This window comes from Colias eurytheme, chromosome 10, assembly GCF_061535395.1.
Source record: "Colias eurytheme isolate Ceu_HAF_F1 chromosome 10, ilColEury1 Martin Lab GWU primary, whole genome shotgun sequence".
NCBI lineage: Eukaryota > Metazoa > Arthropoda > Insecta > Lepidoptera > Pieridae > Colias > Colias eurytheme.
Genome location: NC_142989.1, coordinates 2,373,116 through 2,396,656, shown reverse-complemented (window position 1 = coordinate 2,396,656; position 23,541 = coordinate 2,373,116). Strand labels below are relative to the sequence as shown.

Here is a 23,541-nt window from a genome sequence, read left to right as displayed (position 1 = left end):
TTTCTGCATAGCTGTCTAGTCTTTGTAGTTTGTCACTGTTGCCAAATTTCGTTCCGGCAAACACTATATTTTTATATGCTGTCATTTTCTAGTAGCACCTAATAAATAAATAAATATTTCACGACAATTTTCACACACGGCACGTTCTGATCCCACTAACCTTTCGCCTGTGTTATGGAAACCAGATGACTGATAAACATACATATATAATTTTTAAATAAATACTTATACATATATAGACAATAAACACCCAGACACAGAGCAAGCATCATGTTCATCACACAAATATTTTCCCGGGTGGGAATCGAACCCACGACCTCTGGCTTGGAAGGCAGGGCACTACCAACGAAGCCAATCGGTCAGTCTAATAATTCTATTGTATGTCCCACCTTATGGAGCAATGCTCGACTGTTTCACTTTTCGATTACTTCATCTTGCTTAGAGTGAATCTATTTTTGTACCAGGAAACAAACAACTTGACATGTAACGAAGTGGGAAGTGTCGTCTATTTTGAGATCAATATCCTGTTGTAAGATTGCGAAAATGGTATTGTTAACATAACTATTAAATAAAACATTGGTTGTCTGTAAAGTCGGTTTACTGACGATAGTTGAACGTGACAACGACCGATTGTGCTTCTTTGTCGCTCGTTCCGCGCTCTGGCTTGCACTTGAAGCCTCACAGGGAACGCCTCAGAGCGAGGTAACGTCGCATGAGTCATGTTTTTTCGTGCGTGCAGCCGGCTCTATCGAATTATAAGACGTTGTCACGTCAAAAACTTCTTTCGCTCTATAGCTCTGCATATAAAAAAATATATTAATATTAATAATACATTATTATTAATAAATTATGCTAATTAGCGTTTGGTTAGTTTCAACGAATAGATAATATGAGTGAATACTGCTCGAAAACCGAAATACTAAATTATTGTTTTATTGTTTACCAACATAATAGAATTGCAATTTCAATTATATTTAAACGTAATGCCTAATGTATTCTCATTTGAAATACCTTTATTCTTCCTAAAATGAAAATTATATGAATGTTTATTCTTGTGTGAAACTATGAACACAATATTTGTATATTTTCAATACATTTACGTTTAAATCTTAAAAATTAAAATCTATACGTAGAACAGTGAATTTACTAATTGCAGTTACGAGTACACTAATGAAGATGAACGACGAATCGGAAACCGTTCACAACACATTCTAAAGGAATAATTTGATGCCAAATGCAATAACAAAGTTATGTAATTACAGCAGAAGCACAAATAGCACTAGCTTTGTGCCTTACTTTAGTACCATCAAATTGATTCACACAGGCTCATTATGCTTAATATGCACACTGCGCTTTCATAGTATGAACTCTCAACTAGCAACTTTTCTGCTCACACGAGGAATGTGTAAACATTGTTGGTGTTATTAAAGACTGAAGAACCACCCCTGCAAAACGTGAATAACAACATAGTACCTATAAAACAAAGTCGCTTTCTCTGTCCCTATGTCTCTATGTGTGCTTTATCTTTTAAACTACGCAACGGATTTTGATGCGGTTTCTTTTAATAGATGGAGATGAGGAGGAATTCAAAACGTATTTAGTATTTAATTTATTAGGTTTAAGATAAAGCGGGCGAAGCCACGGGTGAAAAACTAGTATGTATACGTATACGTAAACGTATATTATACCTATCAATTGTTTACAGTTTTTGTAAAAGAATGACGTAGATATTCGTTTTGATTTTTTAATAAATTTTATCTAACATTTTTCTATTTTTACGTACGCTACAGTTCGGTATTTATCAATCAATCTGTTAGTCAGAGTACCAGGTACACTGTACAATGTCAATAATTAAAACAGCCACTTGGGTATGAATTTTATAATGGATTCGGATATAAAATATAAAGGTACAGTTTTATATGTATTAACAGTTTCGTCTACCCAAATTAAAAACTTAGAGCATTATTTTTTTTTTAATTTAACAAACAATATTATTTTACGCAGGTTCTCCATGTGATCGACCAAGTGCTACAACCGCTGCTCCCTCACGGCCCGAGCTCCATCGGCTCTCCTGTTTACAACCCCAATGCATATCAGTTTCTGGAACATTCCGACGTGTTCGATATTGGCCAACATCGACTCAGGTAATGTTCTATTCACTACTTAATTTATCCAAATTAGTCTGCACTCAGAAGGAACATTTTTCCAACATTTTTTCATTGCTGCTCCACTTCTATGGACTAGACTAGACATTATATGAATAATATTTCAATTCCCACCAGTAGTCATTCATGACATTAGCGCTTTCAAACAAACAAACTCTTCAGCACCATTGATATACTATTACTACGTAGTAATAATAGCTCAATGTTCAGCACACACCTTTTACATTTTAGCAATTATGAATCAATTAATTTAACATTGTAGATACTTTCTATACAGGAAAGGTGTGAATTTACTTAAAAGAATTTCGTGATAAGCATAAATTTTCCGTTAATATTCCTTTTAATATAATTCACATGTCAAAGTTACTTTTAGCTTATGATACACAATATTTGCCAACTTCGCAGACAGTTGAAATGTATTTACATCTATAACTTTTTCTATTAGTTGCTGAAGCATTAGTCTAAGAAATAAACATACATTTATAATATTATCAGCAATGGAAACAAGAACAAAATATTTATTCACTCGATAAATTGCTTGATCGATAATAACTCCTCGAGCATAAGAGGAGCGTTCAACTTTTCACTTCTTTGATTAGGTTTGGGTTGCAGTCGAGCGAAATAGAGTTTGTTCAGCCAGCTTTAACCAGCGAACGAAACGTGCAATGATGTTAACATAATTACGTACTGTACGTTTGTTTCAATTAGCCATTAAAAATTCACAGCAAAACTAATTTAAAGTTGTGTTTCAACTAGGTGAACTGAATGATAACACTATTTGCAACTTTGAATAACAAGGCTCTGAATAAATGGCTTTCCAAGTAGTTTTGATTCAGGCTTCGGTCCAAGCAAATTGTGTCTTAGCAATATTCATTTCGCATTGCATTATATTTGTATTAAAACATCCCTGTGTTTGTTTTGTTTATTAGAGTAACTAGCTGCGCTCGCGAATTCTTCAAAGTTAAATTCCTATAGTCATTTCTTTCCGAGCTAATAACACGACTCAGTAATATCCACAGAAAATATATTATATGATAATATCAGTGACTATTTAATAATCTGTGGTAATAAAAAGGTTAATTATTATATTATTGCGAAAAACACACCTTGTCATTTTAATAATATAAAGGATTACCGTAAATAGATAATTAATTCTCTTTATAATCCGATTAAACAATAAACATATTACCAATTTTCCTGCTTAATATATTAATTATCAATTTTCATTAGCACAGTTTATAATAATATTCCACGAAATGTACTGTGGGTGGTAAATCAATACAGGATTTGTTATATAAAATATATTGTACGTTTCCGTCGGCAATATTTTATTCGTAAATAAGATTGGTTATTTATATCTAATTTGGAAAATATTGAACTGAGCGGAAAAGCGGAGTTACGACTGAGGAGATTGAGCAAATCATCGCTATTATTAAGCTAACGGTGCTTATATTAAAATGTAACAATTATTTTCTGGATAATCAACGACAACGACGTTCGATTAAAATGCTTAATTATTTTTATACAGTTATAAAACCTCTATGGTAATTGGAACCTCTTTTTGCATTTACAACAAAACTGGCAACCTACAATAATTTGAAGTTTAAAAATGGAACGCGCGAATGGAATGGAATCATTTCGATTAAAAAGTTTTCGGTTAACCTATAATACGAACTTCATTACAAACATCGTACAAAATAATTTTTAAGCAGTGGAATTGGTGTTGTGATATTTTATGTTTTAAGTGGTAAAGGAATATTATGATAATTCTGTTTTTACATTTTGATAGGTTTGTATTGAAATATTCTGTATATGTTTCGTATTTTTTCTTTAAATCTACAGATTTCGAATCATATAATTATTTAATGTGTTTTGCAAAACAAAATATTTTATTATTAAATACCTACAGTTTTTTTTAATTATGCGTTTATGAAAACAAATAATATAAGTAATGATATGGCAAAAATATAGATAAAAAAACTTTTTTACAGTCTTAAATAAAAAAATGTTTGAAAACTTATTACTTACCTAGGTAGTTAATTTCAAATACGTAAATGATGATAGCATAATTATATTGATTTTAATTTGTAGGTCGTTCCGGCAGAAAGTTAACCAGCTGCAAAAGAAAGATGTCTTCAATGCTGATGGACGCCATACCTTCTTCATTCCTGTAGATGAGGGTTTTAAGGTATGTTCTTTTTTATAAGTCTCTTATGATTTTATTCTTATTTTACCCTTTTACGTACTTTATGTGACCTAATAAGACTGAACTTTACAAAGTAAAAAGTGACGTGAAAGATATGTACAAAATGTACCGACAACTGACAGACTCACTTTAATTAAAATTTATTTTATCACACACAGAGAGTAGACAAAGGAAGCGCTTGCTGTAAAATATATGCTGTAAATAGCCATTATTTCTTTGAAATTCGTAAGCAAAAATATTCTCCTAGCATATTTTAGTGATTGTAAATAGCATTAAAACGTGCAGGCGTATTTTAAATAATAAAACTTATCTGCATAGAAGATAAGCAAATACGAAGGAATGTTTTATATTGTGTTCAATAAGACATTAGTCCTCACAAGTTTTCTATTGACAACTCAAAAATCATAAATTCGTTTTTGTTTTACTTACAAAGTTTTCTAAACACCACAGAGGTAATATGGATTCAAACTGCGTCTTCTTCACGTCTTCTACGTCTTCTTCAGTATTTCCAAGGAACATTTTAAAAAATCACCCAAAATCTAATTACTTATAATATTGAGTCGACGCAACTTTGACAAACTGGGAGGATTATCGTGATATCTTAAAGCAGTTTAATTCCAGTTTGTGAAAATTATGGCGCTAGATAACCTAAACAGCTCTGTCATTTTTTCACACTACAATATTGATACTTCTTTAGGGCTTTTTGTAGCGAGGAATGTGTTTGTAAAGGACCAATCATATCGCTTCATTCAGTTTGAAGTTTGAAGCGTTTAAAGTAGTGGAAACAATACTATTGGTTATTTACAAACACATTCTTCACTACACACATCCTCGCACATTATTGGTGGAAAAGCACACTTAGTCCCCCCTCATCCTACAGTAAGTACTATCAACAATATAGGTCGCGTCATGTAAAAAGAACGCTGACGGTTAAGCTGCGCATTGGCGATTTATTGGTCTATTTGGTGTTATGAGGTGGTATAAGAATAACAAATATGTAGTTGCGAAGCCACGACTCGAGAGTCTACTTCAAAAATAAAATAAGCAGCAAATAACTTTCGTGCTAAACTCGATACATGCCAAAACACACCCCATCACTTTCAACCAGCGTTCTTTTTACATGACGAGTACTGTACCTACAGTTAAAACAAGAATCTTCCACGCTACGTACATACCAGTGAATAGCCAGCTTTACCTACGTACATTTCCAGTGTCAAGCTACGTGAATAGGTTACTAGTTATATTACATTTCCTGCGTTACGTGAATAGCTCTATACATTCCAGCCAACCACCCGCTCGGACCTGATCGACGGTAAAGTGGTGGACGGGCACGTGATCCCGCAACAAGTGCTGTTCACGCACGCGACCCCCGACGGCAAGGAGTTCGAGAGCCTCGCGTTCGGGGACAATGTTAAAGTGATCATATCCTTCACTACGGCCATGAATGGGAAGGAGGAACTGAGTGAGTTACACACGCTATGTATTATGTATGTTTTACGGGAATAAGAATGTGCGTGTAGGTATATAAATATTTTATTCTAGGTAGGTTTGGTTGAGAAGCATCTTAAACTCTCGTTTTAATTTTGGGAAAAAATTCATATGGTAACTTTTTAGTAGTCTATGTCCTAACTAATGTTTAGTCTGTGCTTTTGTTGATTTCCCTAATTTAAATTCGTTGTTTCTTAACCAGTAGAAGGAGCTTTCCACCAAATTTCTGTCTTTAAACGTGTAAATACAATTACAACCACGCATACGTGACATTGTAGACTAAGGTACTCTAGTTTATATGAGAGTCCACGAACGAACACGTTTTCGATTTTCAAATAATGAAAACTACACAAAAGATTTATTTTCTAAAAGCTTCTTCCGACCTGTGCTCCAGATTTAATAAAAAAAACAGCACGAATGGCGCTTGAACTTTTTACTTCAACTTGTTAGAAAAGGAAATAAGATGACATTCAAGTTAAGGACTACTTTTTAATGAACATCAAAGAAATCTTGTATTATTTGATTTCTTTCAATTAATCACAGTGGCCGGTTTTGACCCAGAACCTTAATTACGAAGTGCGTATTATATTTCTCTTGAGATAAAGATAACGCCGCCTCAAAAAACAATAAGCAACTGAAATATAAGTGTCATATTATGTAGGCAGTTTAATTAAAATCATTGTAGGTACATTGTTATCTCAACGTTAAGCGGGGTTGGCCTATTTCTACATTTTACTTAAATGTGAATGAACTTTACTTTTTTCAAAATAATACGTAGAGTATTGTATAAAACAACGTAATTTCTTTTAGTATTTTTTAAGAATTCGTTTATAAACTAAATAGTTTTTTGTTGCGATAACTTAATTTTCCTTACGAAAAAACCATTCAATACTAGGATAATTAATGTATATAAATAACAATAGGTAATTTAAATATTATTTTCTACCTTGTAACGCAAAATAGGTACTTTCCGATGAATATAGCTTACTAAAGAACATTTCCTTTAAACCTTCCCTTACACTTGAGTCGACAAATCCGATAGGCGTCTGTCTTTCAGACTGATTCGCAACGTTTTATAAATTTTGCTTACTCTGTTTTATTGCCTGCTTTAACATTTTGACCCATGAAAATAAAAGAGGAAAACTCTCTTAACTATGAAAAAATTCTTATTAGGTATACCGAGAATTTTTATCAAATCAATCACTAAGTATCTTTTCCGAAGCCATAACAAATTAGTAGTTTAATTATTAATTTATTTATATCTGAGTTCTGCACATTGAATACAGCTAAAGCCTTGAACATTTTAGCAGTTGAAGTTAACTTAACGTTAATTTATTAAGTAAACGTGTTTATTCAATTAAAAGGAATCTCTTAGAAATTGTAGCGGGAGATCAAACAGCCACAGAATCATCTCCCAAGTGAATATTTGATGTCCTCTCAAATAATATACATGCAAGGGCTTGCGTGCAGAATGTTTAATTTTCCCTCCGACTTATTTCAGTTTTTGTAATTTTTATAGCGCGCTGAAATGCAAACAGCTCAGGATTTGAATAAATAACGTTACTCAGAAAATTAAACTTTACATTTCATATTTCTAAATAAGAGAAATATTATACCTCTTGTATTATCATCGCAAGCTCTTTCAGATTACAGTGTTTATTTTATGTACAAAGCAGCGTAATGTTTGATCGTAACAAAGTATGTATCTGTTATTTTATGCATGATACTGTAAATTTGTTTGGGAAATAGAACATTTTATATTACATGGAGAATTATTTCTCCAATTATAACGATTGCATTTTCAGTAACAAAACATTGCTATTTGTTTATCTAAGAAAACTAACTCGATTCCGTTAAGAAGACTACACACGTTTGAACATGTGACAAAAGCAGAAATTCAATTCGTGAAAGCACCTCGTCCCATTTTATCCATGTCTAGACTCAGCTTCTAGAATAAAGTCGACTGTTATCACAGAATTTTAATTTAAATGTCATAACAGCGTTCCGAAAAACTGGTACATGATTAAAAAAAAATATTTATCGAAAAGCTTCCGAGTTGATATTAATTTTTCATATGTTTTGTATGTAAACCACTTCGACTCGATTTTGACCCAGTTAAAACGCAGAGATTTAATTCGAACTTGTCAATGATAAGTTTTTTAAAACGATTTAATTATTATTTAGGTTGTATTTGACACTTATCCTCATGCGTATCAATTATCTATACTTACCTCGTATTGAAACACATCATGAAGAAATAATATATTGACACACCTAATACAGGAAATTTCAATATAAATACTTTTTTGAACAAATTCATAATTTACGAGTACATTATAGCATACGTGAAATCCAATACCGTGGCCGGTGACACGAAGCACAGCCGCGGAGTGGTGATGGCGGACATAGTGCGCGCCAACATTCCCGTCAAGAACGGAGTGGTACATCTCATACAGCGCCCTCTCATGGTGGTCGATACAACCGTCGTTGATTTTTTGAAGGTCAGTAATTATAGTTATTAATATATTATTAGTTTAATTATATATTAGTTGAATATAATATACACAGACGAGAAATTTGTTTAGTAATTTGTGGTATTGTAAAAATAGTTTTGGGTATTGATAAACTTTAGCAGAAAATCAATGGATTTTCAAAAGTAAGTCCTCGTTTTCGACGTCCTTATTTTCTATTAACTTTCTTTCTATCTTCGATATCTATTATAATAAATTTAATAATAATTAATATCCTACCGACATCATAATTCATAATTATTTAAAACACTTCAAATTATGATATAATTGTCTATAAATGTAGAAACTCTGGTTTTGTTCCATTGTATTGAATTATAAAGTTGTTCGTACAATTTAGAGAATCTTGTTATCGTTGTACTTTATTTAATTCTCGCTTAAAACCAGCGGTCTTGGAAAGTAATTGAATAACAAAGTTTTTGAAACCTGTCGTTACCTTTTGGCTTCATTATATGGAAACCAGGCTATGAAGGTAAAATGAACGATTCTTTACTTATTTTTCAATGTTTATTCTTGTAATGTCCTGTTAATTTTTTTAATATTTCTTTAAAAGAGCACGTTTTAAAGATGGTTCGTGACTGACATAATTAAATTAGTTGGCTATTTTTAAAGCCAAGCCTCTCGGTAACTTTAGATCTGGCTTATGAAAAAGTGATAAGTCGTTTTGTTTGAAAAGTTGTCGTTTTTAGTCTGCATGTGACTCTGAGGAGCAAAATGAAACTTTGGTAAGCGGTTGAATGCTCAAACTGCTAAAGTTGCCCAGTAGGCGCACGTAGTTCAATAGATTTCGTACTCCCCCATGCGAAATAAGTATAATTAATTACGTGTTCGTCTTGCGATCCCAATAGTATATTTGATTATTTATTTTTCTACTTGTTACACTATTACACTTTATCTTGTTTCAATCGTTTGTGGCTAAAAGGTAAGAGATAATCAAATGATGACACGATTTTTTATTTATTTGTTGTAGAGCCATTTTAATAGGCAACATTTGACAGTTCAACAAAATCCAACAATGCAACCTAGTAACGACGACCTAAAATAACATGATATTTCGTTTTGTTAGAACTGCACATTTGCTTAACTTTTTTCAATTAGGTACGATTACATATTTATAATAATAATGACCAATACAAGTAATTTTAAGATTTCATATAACTGATAATCCATTCTAAACATAATAAACAATTTCTGATTTAAAGAACTGACGTCGCTACAATTTTGTGTCAATAAACCTTTTTTCTTTTTAAATACCAGAGACGTTACGCTAAAAATCGAAATCTGACATCTAGAATCGAATGCATTGATTACTTGTGAATAAAAAATCATCATAAATTAATAAATGTGTTTCAAGTTCGATTGACAAATGTTTCAAGTCCGTATCGATTAATTCACTTTAATCGATGTTTTTAAGAAGGTTACCTCTCTTCGAAGATAAAATTGATAGACGTCAAATGTTGCCTATTAAATTGGCTCGACTATAATCATATATAACAATGTCCTATAATATATGATATTCTTTTACAAGGTTTAATCAGAAATTATTATACTTATATTCATTTTTTCTTTAGAATTTAATAAACATTTAAAGCTGCATACTGGTAAATTTGTATCACGGTAAACGGTAAATGTGTAACCACGATATATTTCTGTATGTAAAACATCACATTATCTCCTTCCATACAAACCACTTTAAAGTCCCACCCCTTTCATCATTCATTACTGCCAGTATACAAGTACGTGACATGATTATAATGTAAAATTGTAAAACAAACACTTAACTCACTGCGAAATGTTTTCTACATGTATCATGTAACGCTACAATAATATACAATTATGTTTTAAATTTTAAAATATAATAATTTAATTTGAATATAAAGAATGAGATACATTTATACAAGTACATGCTGTATAGCGTGTAAAATCTCAAATGGTGTTTCAATTTCACTTGTACTTCCCGAGCTAGACAGACGTGAGACTGATAAATCCTGATAGAGCACGCCCTTGCTACTTTAAAGGTAGGGTTGCCATCCTTTAACAGTAAGCTCTCGAAAGCTTCCTCGAGAGCTTGAACTCGGACTTGTTGAGAGGACTTAAGCACTTTCAGAGTATTTAAATGCACGCGGGAAAATAATTTCATAGATAATTTTTGAGTCGATTAAGTTTGAGTAAATGAGGATGTTTTTGTAATGCCATTCAATTCCGTTTGAATTTAATTAAATTAAGACTATAATATATACCTAAATGGCAGGACAAAATTATTGAAAATAATAAATAAGACATTACGACTAAAGAATTTATACCATTAAGTTTTTAAAATGGCAACCCTATTCCCGCCCTTTAAGTGCTTGGAAGAATTTACATATCGTTTGCCCCGCAGTATATATGCTAAAATTGAACATATTGTTTTAGTATTATTGGTACTTAAGAGCAGTAATAATATGAGTTAAATTTTCACATGTTTACGCACATCCGTGGATCCCGCATGAATTATCAACTTTAGGGCATTGTAAGTATATTTTGCATGTTTAGCATATTTTATTCACACGTAGTATATTATTTTAACACAAATATAAATCATACATGTAAGAAGATAAATGTATGCATCTTTTATGATCCAAGCTCTATTCAAAGTTGAAAAGGAATATCCTAGTGAGTGCATAATATTTTTAACACAGTTTTCCCTATGTAATTTACGAATGAGCGTAATGCTAATTCTGGCTAATTCAATTATGTAGTAGGTTTGGTATACATTTCGTTTATGTTAGTTTAAAATGAATTTGGGATTGAAGGTATGTACAAAATTTAATGATGCTTGTTCCATGTGCGTGTTATATAATATTATGGTTGTTTTAATTTTATTATTTATACGTGAAATTATATTTATAGGTATATCACTTGTTAAATGTTTGAATGGATTTATATAGAAGGACAAACCATTATTAAATAGTTAAGACTTTGTCCCTGCTTTATTTTTATAGGATTAAAATAAAATACAGTCCAGTCTTACTTTTTTAGTCCCCGCCTAATACTAATTGTTTTTTACAGTTCTTACAGCGAAGGGTTCTTAACCAAATTAATACTCAGTTTAATTACTATGAAATGAATAATAGAAAACCCTTTACTAAATTTAATGAAATTGTTGTGTAATTACATTCTCTACATAGCAAGTTTTTATTAATAAACAATAAAATCTTTCGTTTTAACTAATATATTTTCTGTCTAGTTATCTAGCTTCATTTATGTTTAGAATAAAACGACTGAGACGACTTTTAAAGAGTAATTACATTAAATAAATAGTTGCCAACGCTTTACTTGTTTAGGAAAAAGAAGACGGGCCGCTGTGCAAATTTTACGAAGTCATAATGGACTTGGGGCCAAACAACCAGTTTCTGAACGAGTTGAACTTGGCCAAGGATATCACGCTGTTCGCGCCTTCCAATGAAGCCTGGAATGAGAACAGCGTACAGAATATACTCAGGTATTTTAATATTATAATATAAGTATTTATTTGTCATGTCACATGCCCTTTTTTTCTATACTTTAATATATACACTGAGTAAATTTATACTAATGAGAATGTAATGAGAAATGTAAAAGAAACACTAAAATTTAGTCGTAAATATGCAATACGAAATTAGGTATAAGTAAATTACAATTAATTCAAAATTAAGTAACAACTATTTATTCAACATGTTCTATTGCCAAAGATGATACATTGATAACATACAACAATGTACAAATTCCTATCCGACTTCACACAATTTTCAGCTACAAATTACTACGTTGCCAATCTAGTGACAAAGTAAGTGAATCATGCACTGATTCCCGAATCCAATCACCATTCACGCTGCAAATCCATTTAAAGGTTCTTTTCTAATCATGTGCGCTTCATCTCCGCTGATATGAAGTCTAATTCTCAACCATCCTCTAACGTTACATGAAAATTTGATCAGGATACGTGATTTCATGTGATACTTATCGATCCTTTCCAATATCGATTTAGTTTTACAGATACAGACTGTTTATACTTTCTTTAAAATGATTTTGGTTAGAAGTATGAACAAACATTCAACAGTGAAATTAATAGATGTTCGAAAACATTGCTCTTGTGTAATTTTGAATTAAAAAGATTGTTTTTCTATAAATTAATGTGTCAAATGTTTTATCTATATTCTATCAGTAAAATACAGGACGAAGTATGCAGGAAAATTACATATTATGTTAGAAACATGTTGGATGTGATCAATTTAGAAAAGTAGAGTCGAAAAGTAGAGCATAGTCTTTATATTCACCGCAACATGTAAGTCCTTAAAAAAGAACAGTTATTAAAACTAAGTTTTTTCTCTAACAGAAACCACCAGAAGCTTCGAGAAATTTTAAGCCTGCATTTGGTTCGCGAGCGATTACCGATGGACGTCATAATCCACAATAACATGAATCAGGTCAGTGAATTTAATTGAATTTTAATACATTATATGAGTTGCCAGGTTTACATGTTTTATGATCTAATTTTTAATATGTAACATGCTTTTAATTCTACATTATATATTTTATTGTTCATCAAAATATACAAACATACACTCTATCCTGAAAACATAACTGAAGGCTGTGGCGATTCTTTTTTTCACATTTTATATAATTAATTCATAGTAAGGTTAAAAACCTAGGTTATAATTTTGTTATTTATTCATCTAGTTTCTAGATAATATTTCTGCTTAACAAATTAACAATAAACAACTTGTTTTCGAATTGCTGCTGAACGGAATAGCTTCCTGAAAATGTATGTTAAGGACCGTGATGTTGTTGTTGATATGTTAATAATGTTGTAAATGTTGTTGTTTAAGTGTTGTTTAAGGAATAGTTAATTACACAATTCTATTAAGTTATTATAAAGAAAAAGTGTGTAGCGAGACGGTTTATTATTTTTTTATAATTTTATTTTGTTTTTTTACAAATAAATATAAACTTATTCAGTAAGACTACTTTTAAGAATAAATTTGCGACCAAACAGCATTTAACGAACGCAGAATGGTCAATTATATCCTCAATTATTTACAACCCATTAAAGACTTTTCACAGAACACTTTTACTTTTAATTTTCAATTAAATGTAATCATCTATTAAATAATAAACCGTTGAATTGTTATGGTAATAGAGTAAGGTAATACAGTATGCAGTGAGCAATGAGCATGTCTATCATCGTTGTCAATTTAGGTGTATTGTCCGTCTGTGTTGCACGTTTCATGTCCCACAGATCTGAATACCTCAAGTTCTAGTTTACATATTGATTCAATCGGAGCATGAAATAGTCGTTTGTGACGAACCTTGATGTTGAAGCGGAAACCCAATAGTTAGAGCTTGCTTTTAAAACTAGGCTTGAGGGAAAAATACAAAAGGAGTATTTAAAATGTGAATAGATGTCCATAGCAGAGCTGGATTTGAATCCTTTAATATCAACAATTCTTGAATGTTGTCTGTGATATCCCATCAAATAGAATCAACAAAATAAATAGTTTAAATTCCATTAGTAAGACGCTTACTACGGCTGCTGACTGACCTTCATTTGCAAGTCGTGATTAATTGCCTGGCTTCTAATCCCGCCTATGATTCCAATTTCTCTATAAAATAATAAAAATCCACATAGGCTCTCTTTGCTTTCATTTTTAATTTATTTTATATACATTAAAATCCATTAAAAAGAAAGAATAATACATACACATTCTAGCCTCGGAGTACTTTGGTTGTAGTGCACACGTGTCGTCGTTATTAAAAAGTAAACATTTTAAGAAAATAACGTAACTATCGATCGGCACGTGTGCGCTAAAGCCTCTAGCATACAAGGTGTCAAGGTTTCAACCCTAGTTGTTCCAACCTGGGGGTTACCATGATGGCTTAAAGCTCATTGCTAGTGTGGGAAACTTATGACGATCTATATAGCTCTGTCATTTTTCCACACAAGTATTAATACAGCTTTAAGACATCATAGTACTCTGGTCTTAATCCCCAATATAATCCAACTGAAAACAAATACATATTATACAATCATAAAACCTCCTTTCTGAAAGCCAATAAAAAAAAATATAACCAACCTCCTTCTGCCGATTAAAAAAAAAAACCTTCCCGCCAGATCTACCAAGCGCCAACCGCTCTGCCCCGTAAGTATCTCTACTTCAACGTGCTGGAGTCTCGCACGAACCAGACGCTCACGGTGGAGGGGGGCGGGGTGAACGCGACGGTCACACAACCGAACATCGCCGCTACCAATGGGTTCGTGCACATCATCGATAGAGTGCTCGGTGTGCCCTATACTACAGTGTTCGATAAGATGAAGACGGATCCCATGCTCAAGTGAGTAGCTTTAGTGTATGGTGAAGGATAGACATTGCAATTTGTATTAATTCCAGGCTTTCAAATTATTAGGCGGGTCTACACATACTGAGCTGTTTTGCAAAACACTGTAGTCGTGGCTTTGCCGCTTGGGTGTAAACAGCCCCGTGCAGAAAATGCCTCGCGCGGCTGCTTCTTCTGTGTGTACCAGCCTATTGTCAATTTTTAAATAAGTTCTTTAAATCACAACAGCGTTTTAGAATATCCGATCCGATATCAGCATTGGATGCCGATAAAAAATCGGGAAAAGTAAAATCTATGAAATATTTAAACTGACACTGATATATCATCTATAAGGCGCGGGTCAAACACAAGCGGCGCGGGCGCGGGCGTGCCATAAGCGCACCTCTTGAATCTGTTTTGCACCACGTCCTTCTTATACATTTTGTATGAAAGAATTTTGGAAAGGCGACGAGGCGGCACGCCACGGTTGCGCCGCGGGCGTACCGCTGGCGCGCTTCCCCCATCGCATCCAAATAGAGGTCAATTCACGGTCATACACAATCAAAAACAAATCGGGTGGTAGGAGACGGTAGCCTGTCAGTCAAAAATGTGTTCTCTCTGTGTGGAATTATATAGAGCTGCTATTACATACCCTTCTTCGTTTTGTTTTTAAAGGTGAATTGAATTAATCGATGAAATGATTTACACAGGTGATGGCAGTAGGGAAAGTGAAAATGAAGAAGAGCATAATGAAAGTTCCCATGTATTTACAATGTCAGAAATAAAGATAATCCTGATTTTGATTGTGTTTTTTATTTATTTGTAATTGTAATAATATTGTGGAATGATTAGTACTGTAAATACTTTTGAACTGAGATTTTAATGATAAGATTTATATGGTTTAAATGTAAACCTGTGTTTGAAAACCATATTTTATCTATACTATAATATTATAAAGAGGAAAGGTTTGTATGTATGTATGTATGTATGTATGTATGGTTTTCACGCATAAACTAGGTACTGGACCGATTTTGATGAAATTTGGCACAGATAATCTTTAGACCCTGAGAAAGAACATAGGCTACCTTTTATTGCGAAATATGTACCACGGGCGAAGCCGGGGCGGACCGCTAGTACAATATAAATTTTGTGTTATTTTAACCTTCTTTTCTTCCATCATTACACCAGTACTACTTTAAAATTACTTTAAAAGTACTATAAAATTTTCCAAGTAAATTCCAACATTTCCAACAAAGATATATTTGCAATCGTGGGGTTATCCTCGCTATTTACTTACAAGGAATTATCAAAACAAAATCGTTACTTTCAAATTAACGTTACTTTCAAATCTCTTTTAGCACAAAAAACATAATTTTACTAAATTATGCATGAAGAAAATGCATTTAACCTCTCTATATAAATATCATTTTCGGACGCCAACAGCGCGCCCGATGCGCGCCGGCAGCGCGCCCGAGGGCGCGCCGCGCCGCTTGTATATGTCCCGCGCCTAAATAAACTCAAGAACGGCTGAACATATTTTAATTAATTTTAGTATGATTGATTTATTGGTCTTCGGAGAACAACTGAATAAAAAGCTAGCTAAAAATTGGGTAAGTATAATGTTTATGTTTGAATAATCCTGAAATAATGATTTTAGGTAGGTATATTCTTGACTTAGGACATTTACTATATACCCGATATTATAGGCTTAACTTTCAAAGGCAAACAAAACAGACCTTTTTAAATGAGAAAGTAGTCTTGTTTTTACGAAAACTTAGGTTTGGCTTTTTATATAGACTAAATATTAAATGTTAACGATGTCTCGGAAAACGTCTTCGTATTTAAGCAAATTTATAAAAGATATTGTGAAGGTCGTAGATGAAATAAAAGACCCTGCTGTGCCGGTATTAGAAATAAGAATCAGTTTGATTTTTACCTACTTAAGTATGTTGTTTTTTGTCTGGGTACAAATAACTATTCAAAATTTACAAAGTATTCTGTAAATGGATAAAAGCAATCCGCGCGTCGTTGAAATTGAAAGAGGAAATCCTACGTCTACATTTTAAAGTAGTCCTGATAAAACCAAATGGTTTTAGTCATTCAACTGCATTGTTTCGATTCTATTCTATTGCATATTGTTTGAAATGTTTATTGATTCCATCGCGATCGGTATAAGCATGCAAGCGTCATAATACTTGAACTATTTTCTATCCAGACACGAATAATATCAATATTAATGATTGTCACAGCGTCGGTTTGCGAATTTTATACGGTTTTCATACATTTGTATTGGTAGGTATCTATTACCTACCTGTACTGAAATTTTGTTAGCAATTTTATTTTTATTTTGAATACGTTTAGTTGGCAGACTTTTATTATTATATCATATTTTCCAACCTACTTTTCTTTACCAAGTTTACAAGTTACTTTTTGATTGCAATTAATTTTTAATCTAATATGACACCACTTTAATTGACGAAATATTTATTTTGTCGTAATGTAAATAAATACAAAAAAAAATAACATGATGCAGTACAATATGATATAAATTTGCACACAAAATAATTAAAGTTTGATTAAACGTAGGGTCCGGCTGAATGAAATGTATCCGATGAAAAGAAAAACCATCGCTTTATCGAAATTCGTTTTCGTTGAATAATAAACATTCATAATAATCACAATCATTAACAATTCTGTTAATTCATTTATACAATTTAATATTCCCGAAGTTTCGAATATATTTTGCGATGTGGTGAACCAAAATTGTATTCTTGTACAACTATAATATTATAGAGTAGGTAGTGTTTCATACAATAAAAAATAGTTTTATTTCAAGTTTTATGGAAAAGTTATTATAATTTATGATAATTTTACAGCAGTCCGTAGTGTATTTTATAACTTAGACTACCAAGTACCGTGAAGAATATAAAAATTCATTTTTGTTGAATTATTTTTCATAGCAGAGCGTTGGTTCACCAAGAAAGGAATGCTTACTGTTTGGTTTCATAATTCCTGCAGTATTTTTCTTAATTGAATAATTATTGTCATTTATTATAGTCCTATGCTGAATACGCAAATCAAATATTGACCATAGTATTTTCTTGGGTTTAATTTTAGTTTTTCGCGGTTTGGTATGGTCTTGCTCACAGCCAAGTAAAGCGTTCAAAACGTGATAAATTCTAAAATCGCTGTAAAATTCCATAAAAAGGTTAAATTCCGTCATTTATGTATATTGTTGTATCTTTGGCATACATTTTAACGTACTGCTCCGTATAATTAAATTGTGTTGGATTCAAGATGAAATATTTATTGCACTCGTCCGGGATCTTAATTTAAAATGTGGCGTATTATTTGCTACAATTCATCAATCCTTGAATTTTACATACTTAGCCCTTTTTCTATATAATAACCTATTATTTTAATAATTCCTCAAAAAAAAATACGTAATTGCAATTGCGTGAACGCGTACATTTGGCTGCAGTTAAATTACTTCATACGAAAGTCTCATAACTTATTTCATATGATTCTAGTATAACTTACAACCTTGGCAAGCGGCAGATGTTCAACCATCAGCTCAACGACTTGGAGCATCGCTACACATACTTCGTGCCGCGGGATCACGCTTGGCTCAAGTTCCAAATTAAACACCCTTCAGCTTATAATGCTCTGTTTAAAGAAGATTTCGGTTACTATGTAAGTATAATATTCTTAAAAATATTTTTTATAGGTCAAATCGCTATTTAATTATTAAATATAAAAGCTAATAATTCGATAATAAAAGTAATAATAATATCTCTTAAACAAACTGGAACCTAAATCAACAATTAAATTGCCTTGAAATACAAAGATCCAATTTTCATGAAAATTACAGGATGGTAATTTCTATCGTTTATATTGAGATGTAGGTTCGTAAGCAAATTAGTGGAATTAATGTTTCCGCGTTTTATCGATATCGAAATTGTATTACATTTTCCATTTTGTATTATATTTTCTTACTGTTTTAAATGTAAATGTAAGTAAACTGAAGAAACGAGGGAATATTTTGAAGCAAGCGGCGACACTGTTTATTAATTTAATTTTAAGTGGAAGAAGCCGCTATTGTACGACGCTAATAGCTTGGTATAGGAAAATTTGCTAGTAAGATGAAAACAGTATGTTTAAATTACTATCAGTTTTAAATTTTAATAGCAAGTTAACGTATAATTAAGAAAACCTATGTTTATGTTTTGATAGCATTTTAACATTTAGGTACTGAATTACTTTGTATATTAAAAAGTATGTGTTCTGGAATCTGGATCACAGTGTATATAAATTCTCATACATTATAAAATTGCGTTTAATAATGCGGGTATATCGAGGAGCGAGATCGAAAGTTCGGCGTTATGAACAGTTTCGGAGTTTTGGGATTTTAATAATTTTCCAAATTCTGATACGCACCCGAACCGACACGTTCCATTTATTTAATCGACTTGAAGTTGTGTCGCTTTCTACCCATTTTCAAATATATAAATTCTCTAAAGTTGTTCATAATTTTCTGTCGCAGATATGTATTGCTAAATCATGACATATTTTGTAATGTGAAATGTGTAATGCTTTGCTACGTAGCTGTTTGCCGGCAGCTATTTATCCCGTTAACATATTAGATATTGTGTATTAAAATTCAATTTCAATTCATCATCATCATCATTTACGCCTACATTTGTCCACTGCTGGACATAAGCTTTAGTCACGTCAATTTCAATTCATTGTTTGAAAATTCAACCTTTCGTTTCTTTTTAATTTAACTAAATAAGGTGAGGATTGGCGAATATAGGATTAAATGAACGGATTGGGAAGGGTGTGGAAGAAAAATACGGACCTCCGACCTATTTACGTGTCATAGTTGGTTCTGTATGTCTGTTCTATTTCAATAAGCCATTTCATCAATAGCGTTTTTTAGTTAGTAGGAAGAATATCTGCAAAATATACTTCATATTTTTAGGGAAAAGTAGAGTATGTGGGAGATTATTACCCATTAAAACCTCCTTGGTGGCCAATGCCAAAGTACAGTAGCAGAGACTTAACTAAATCCATACTAATTTTATAATTAATGCGAAAGTAACTCTGTCTGTCTGTCTGTTACTCAATCACGCCTAAACTACTGAACCAATTTTCATGAAATTTGGTATGGAGATATTTTGATACCCGAGAAAGGACATAGGTTGCTTTTTATCCCGGGAAAACGAAGCAATCCCGGAAATCCCACGGGAACGGGAACTATGCGGGTTTTTCTTTGACTGCGCGGGCGGGCGTAGTTTGTTATATAATTAAATGATACGGCTGATAGATAAGGCACCGGTTCAATCAGGCGGGATCAGGCGGTAAACAGCCTAGGCTATTAATGAAACAGCTGATATAACCGCACTATATGAACACTCGTCTCGCGGTACAGACGCAGCAGATCCTCGAGCGGCACCTGATCCGCGCGGGGCGCGCGTACACGGTGTCGGACATGAAGCTGCTCGCCAACGAGACGCACCCGCTCGTGCTGCCCACCGCGCGCGACCCGCTGCGCCTGCGCGTCAAGGAGTCCGACAAGAGTGAGTGCACACACTTTATACAAGTGACATAGACAAACATATTTTATTCACAAAAAATAACATATTACAAGTGACAATCATAATAAGTACAAATAAAAACACGAAACACAGATGACAATTTAACACATTAGATAAATAAATTGCTATCATGTGTAATATATTCTTTGTTTTTTATAGTAAAGTCCATCCCGTGCAATATTAATTGAATAAATGTTTACAAACAAAATTGGACCATTCATAAATTACATCACATGTTTCGAGGTGAAGGAATTTCACGAAATGTGACAATGTTTAACAAGGGGCAGGGAATTTCGTGACATGTCTAAATTTAAATCATTGCCTGTTTTTATCTTACTTCCGTTACCGTTATCGTTGGACCAATGAACCCCATCCCAAGTCTTACTTATTTGGCTGAACATGGCAATAAAATTTAAAAAAATGCAATGAGTAAATAATAAGTGAACCTATACAATACAAATTACACAAATGCAAACCCTTATGCCAAAAAAGAGAACGTCCTGGGAAAATCCTCATAACACTCAAAAATGCATCTTTTATTAAAAGTAATGAATGGTAAGTAGTCATCATTAACAATTGAAAAAGTTATAACATTAGAAGCCTAAAAATATTTACCTGAACATAAGTAATATCTAAGACTACATGGAGATAACATAAATTCATCTAGGACTTAGTTCTGGGCACGAACCCATAACTCCTACTTTAGCTTCAATAGTCACTTGTTAACTAGAATAAATGTGTTATTTAGTATTACAAATTGAATGAAAATTTTGGAGCAGTGCCTTTTTTTTGTATTAATGTGAAAAATTCAACATGCATCTGTCAGAAACAAAAGCGCATAAATCATTGTATAGTGTAGTAAATTGACCATTCTTGCAGTTTTAATGTTCCCAAAGTGTTTCCACGTTCGCTGGCCAGGCTTTAACAAACCTATACAAAAAATAAGTTTAGCTATAAATACTTTCCTACATAGATGTACCTATTCTGAATCTATTTATATAAAACATAACCCTGACCATAGACATTTTAATTTTAAGCATAATACGCAAAGGGATTATATTTTAGGTCATGATTTATAGATCACTGATGAATAGGAGAAGTACCAGTTTCAATTTGAATTGAAATAATCCATTTACTGCCAAATTGGATTTAGAACCCGTCGAACTAGCTAATTAAGTGATTAGTGAAGTTAATCCTCGATCTATAAACTATCCGCAATGAGGCATTTGCCACGTCTCAATATAGAGTTCATTACACCAAATATCTCCTTTTTAACTTTACTGCTAACATTTAAAAGAGTGAATTCTGAAACTAAAACAGTTATAAGAAAATAACTAAAATATACATAGTAGCAAGACACACAACACGCCAATCTTTTAAGATTGCAGGTATCGATTGTGGCTGATCCAAAGTGTTCCTTACCTTTTTAGATTGTCCAGATATAAACAGTTTTTACGTCGTTAAAGCCTCAAATATCCCCTTCTGTTGAGATGTTAGCGATCAGTTTTCAAGTGACTTTGCGTGACTTTCTCGCGTAACTAGCAAGCTCCGGTCCCGGTCACTCATTAGTGTTAGATAAGTCAGATAACTCTAATGAGAGTAATTTTCACGCTTAAGTAATTTTCATGAGGGTTACTTTCATGAAGGATGCATTTTTGTTTATTGTTATAGTGAGTTTAGAGAGAATGAGTTTATTTAATAGTTTTGAGTTCATCTTTGCGAAAGCATTCAGTCATCTTGCATCATTTTGTTCATGTTCATCATTTAGCACTAAATTATGCATGTTTTGAAATTAAAATTTTTTTAGTAGTTTGAAACGTGCTTAATTACTTAATTATTTTTATACTTTACACCTTGATCAACAGAGTGGAAATTTAAATTAAGCGTTTTAAACGAACTGTAAAGTTTTCATTTTCGAAACATCACCTATTGCATGACATATAAATCTAAGAGTTGCTGGATCCGTTGTCTAACTAACAAAGACGATTCCTTTTAGCATGAATTTTTAACTAAAGTTTCACATTGTGTCTGAAGCCTCGTATTCATGGTAAATATTTCTTAAGCGATAGTTGATGAAAATGATGGGCTAGAATGTTGGTGGAATCTTAAATCTTCTCGTTCAAACCAGAATTTTTCAATAAGCCGTTATCAAATTTTTACCATACAGTGTTGCCACTTTTAAAATTGTCTATATCAACTCTGCTATACGTAGTGTTGCCAGCAACATGTTGATTCAACAATTGCTAGACAAATGTTTACACTGAGTACAAGGCTCACACACTATCTTGTCACCCGATCTGCAAATGACCAGTATAATTGGGTGTCAATCGCAGATTACTATGTGGAATGGAACGGTCGTTGGATCCACGTGTTCCGCCCGGACGTGGAGTGCACGAACGGCATCATACACGTCATCGACGAGCCGTTCGTGCTCGAGAGCGACATCCGCGCGACCGGCGCCGTGTCCCCACTCGCTCACTCCGCTACCGTACTAGCGCTTTCCTTCCTATTCGTTAGGATTCTAGAGAATTAGGATGTTTTACGCTATGATATTTAGGATTTTTTGTTCCTTGTTATGGGTGCGATTCGTTTGCGCTGGTTTATGACTAGGTTCGCGCAAACGAATCGTACCTTTATACCAAACGTATGAGCCACTTTTTATTTATTTATGGTTACGAGCGACGTTCAACGCGCTTGCAACGCTCGCTCTCATTAAAAATTCAATTTTAGTTGTGGCTATATTGATGTCAATTTTGTAACGGCAAGGATATTAAAATTATGTTCGAATTTCAGAAATACGTGTATGATTATAATAAAGTTAAAAATACGGCAGGTCTATCAACCGACGGGAAAACGCAATAATCTTTATATTTCGAATTAATAATATTATGTACATTTTTATAAATTTAATGCGTTATTTTCGGTTTTGGATTGATAAATCTGCTGTTTTTTGAAAGTACTGATCATGTATTACCGATGAACTTAAACATTACCAATGTTATCTTCCCGTAATAAAAGATTGTGGAATTTATACTTTTATGGATTACTTTTGGATTATTGTAAAATAAAATACATTTGTGTTTTCACTAATTGCCGACTGCCTCTTACGACACTAAAGTTTTTGAAATTATGGGACAACACATTTTTTTTAGGTTCATCCAAAATTAATTTTCTATTTGCTATAAATGTGTACCATTTTTGAGACTCCTTATATCCCTACAATA

General features: G+C 32.7%; 1 protein-coding gene across 1 annotated transcript in view; it reads left to right on the top strand.

The window, feature by feature from the left end:
* The window catches only part of Fas1 (fasciclin 1 Fas1 domain-containing), a 69,069-nt gene extending 45,736 nt beyond the window's left edge, over window positions 1–23,333 (top strand). The window contains exons 4-13 of the mRNA XM_090106168.1: window positions 2,005–2,144; window positions 4,257–4,353; window positions 5,656–5,833; window positions 8,200–8,360; window positions 11,711–11,868; window positions 12,742–12,832; window positions 14,518–14,738; window positions 18,251–18,413; window positions 20,152–20,299; window positions 22,651–23,333. Of these exons, the coding sequence (XP_089962294.1) occupies window positions 2,005–2,144; window positions 4,257–4,353; window positions 5,656–5,833; window positions 8,200–8,360; window positions 11,711–11,868; window positions 12,742–12,832; window positions 14,518–14,738; window positions 18,251–18,413; window positions 20,152–20,299; window positions 22,651–22,850 (1,557 nt within the window). The 3' untranslated portion in view covers window positions 22,851–23,333. The remainder of the gene's footprint in view (window positions 1–2,004; window positions 2,145–4,256; window positions 4,354–5,655; window positions 5,834–8,199; window positions 8,361–11,710; window positions 11,869–12,741; window positions 12,833–14,517; window positions 14,739–18,250; window positions 18,414–20,151; window positions 20,300–22,650) is intronic.
* Window positions 23,334–23,541: the final 208 nt, after the last annotated feature.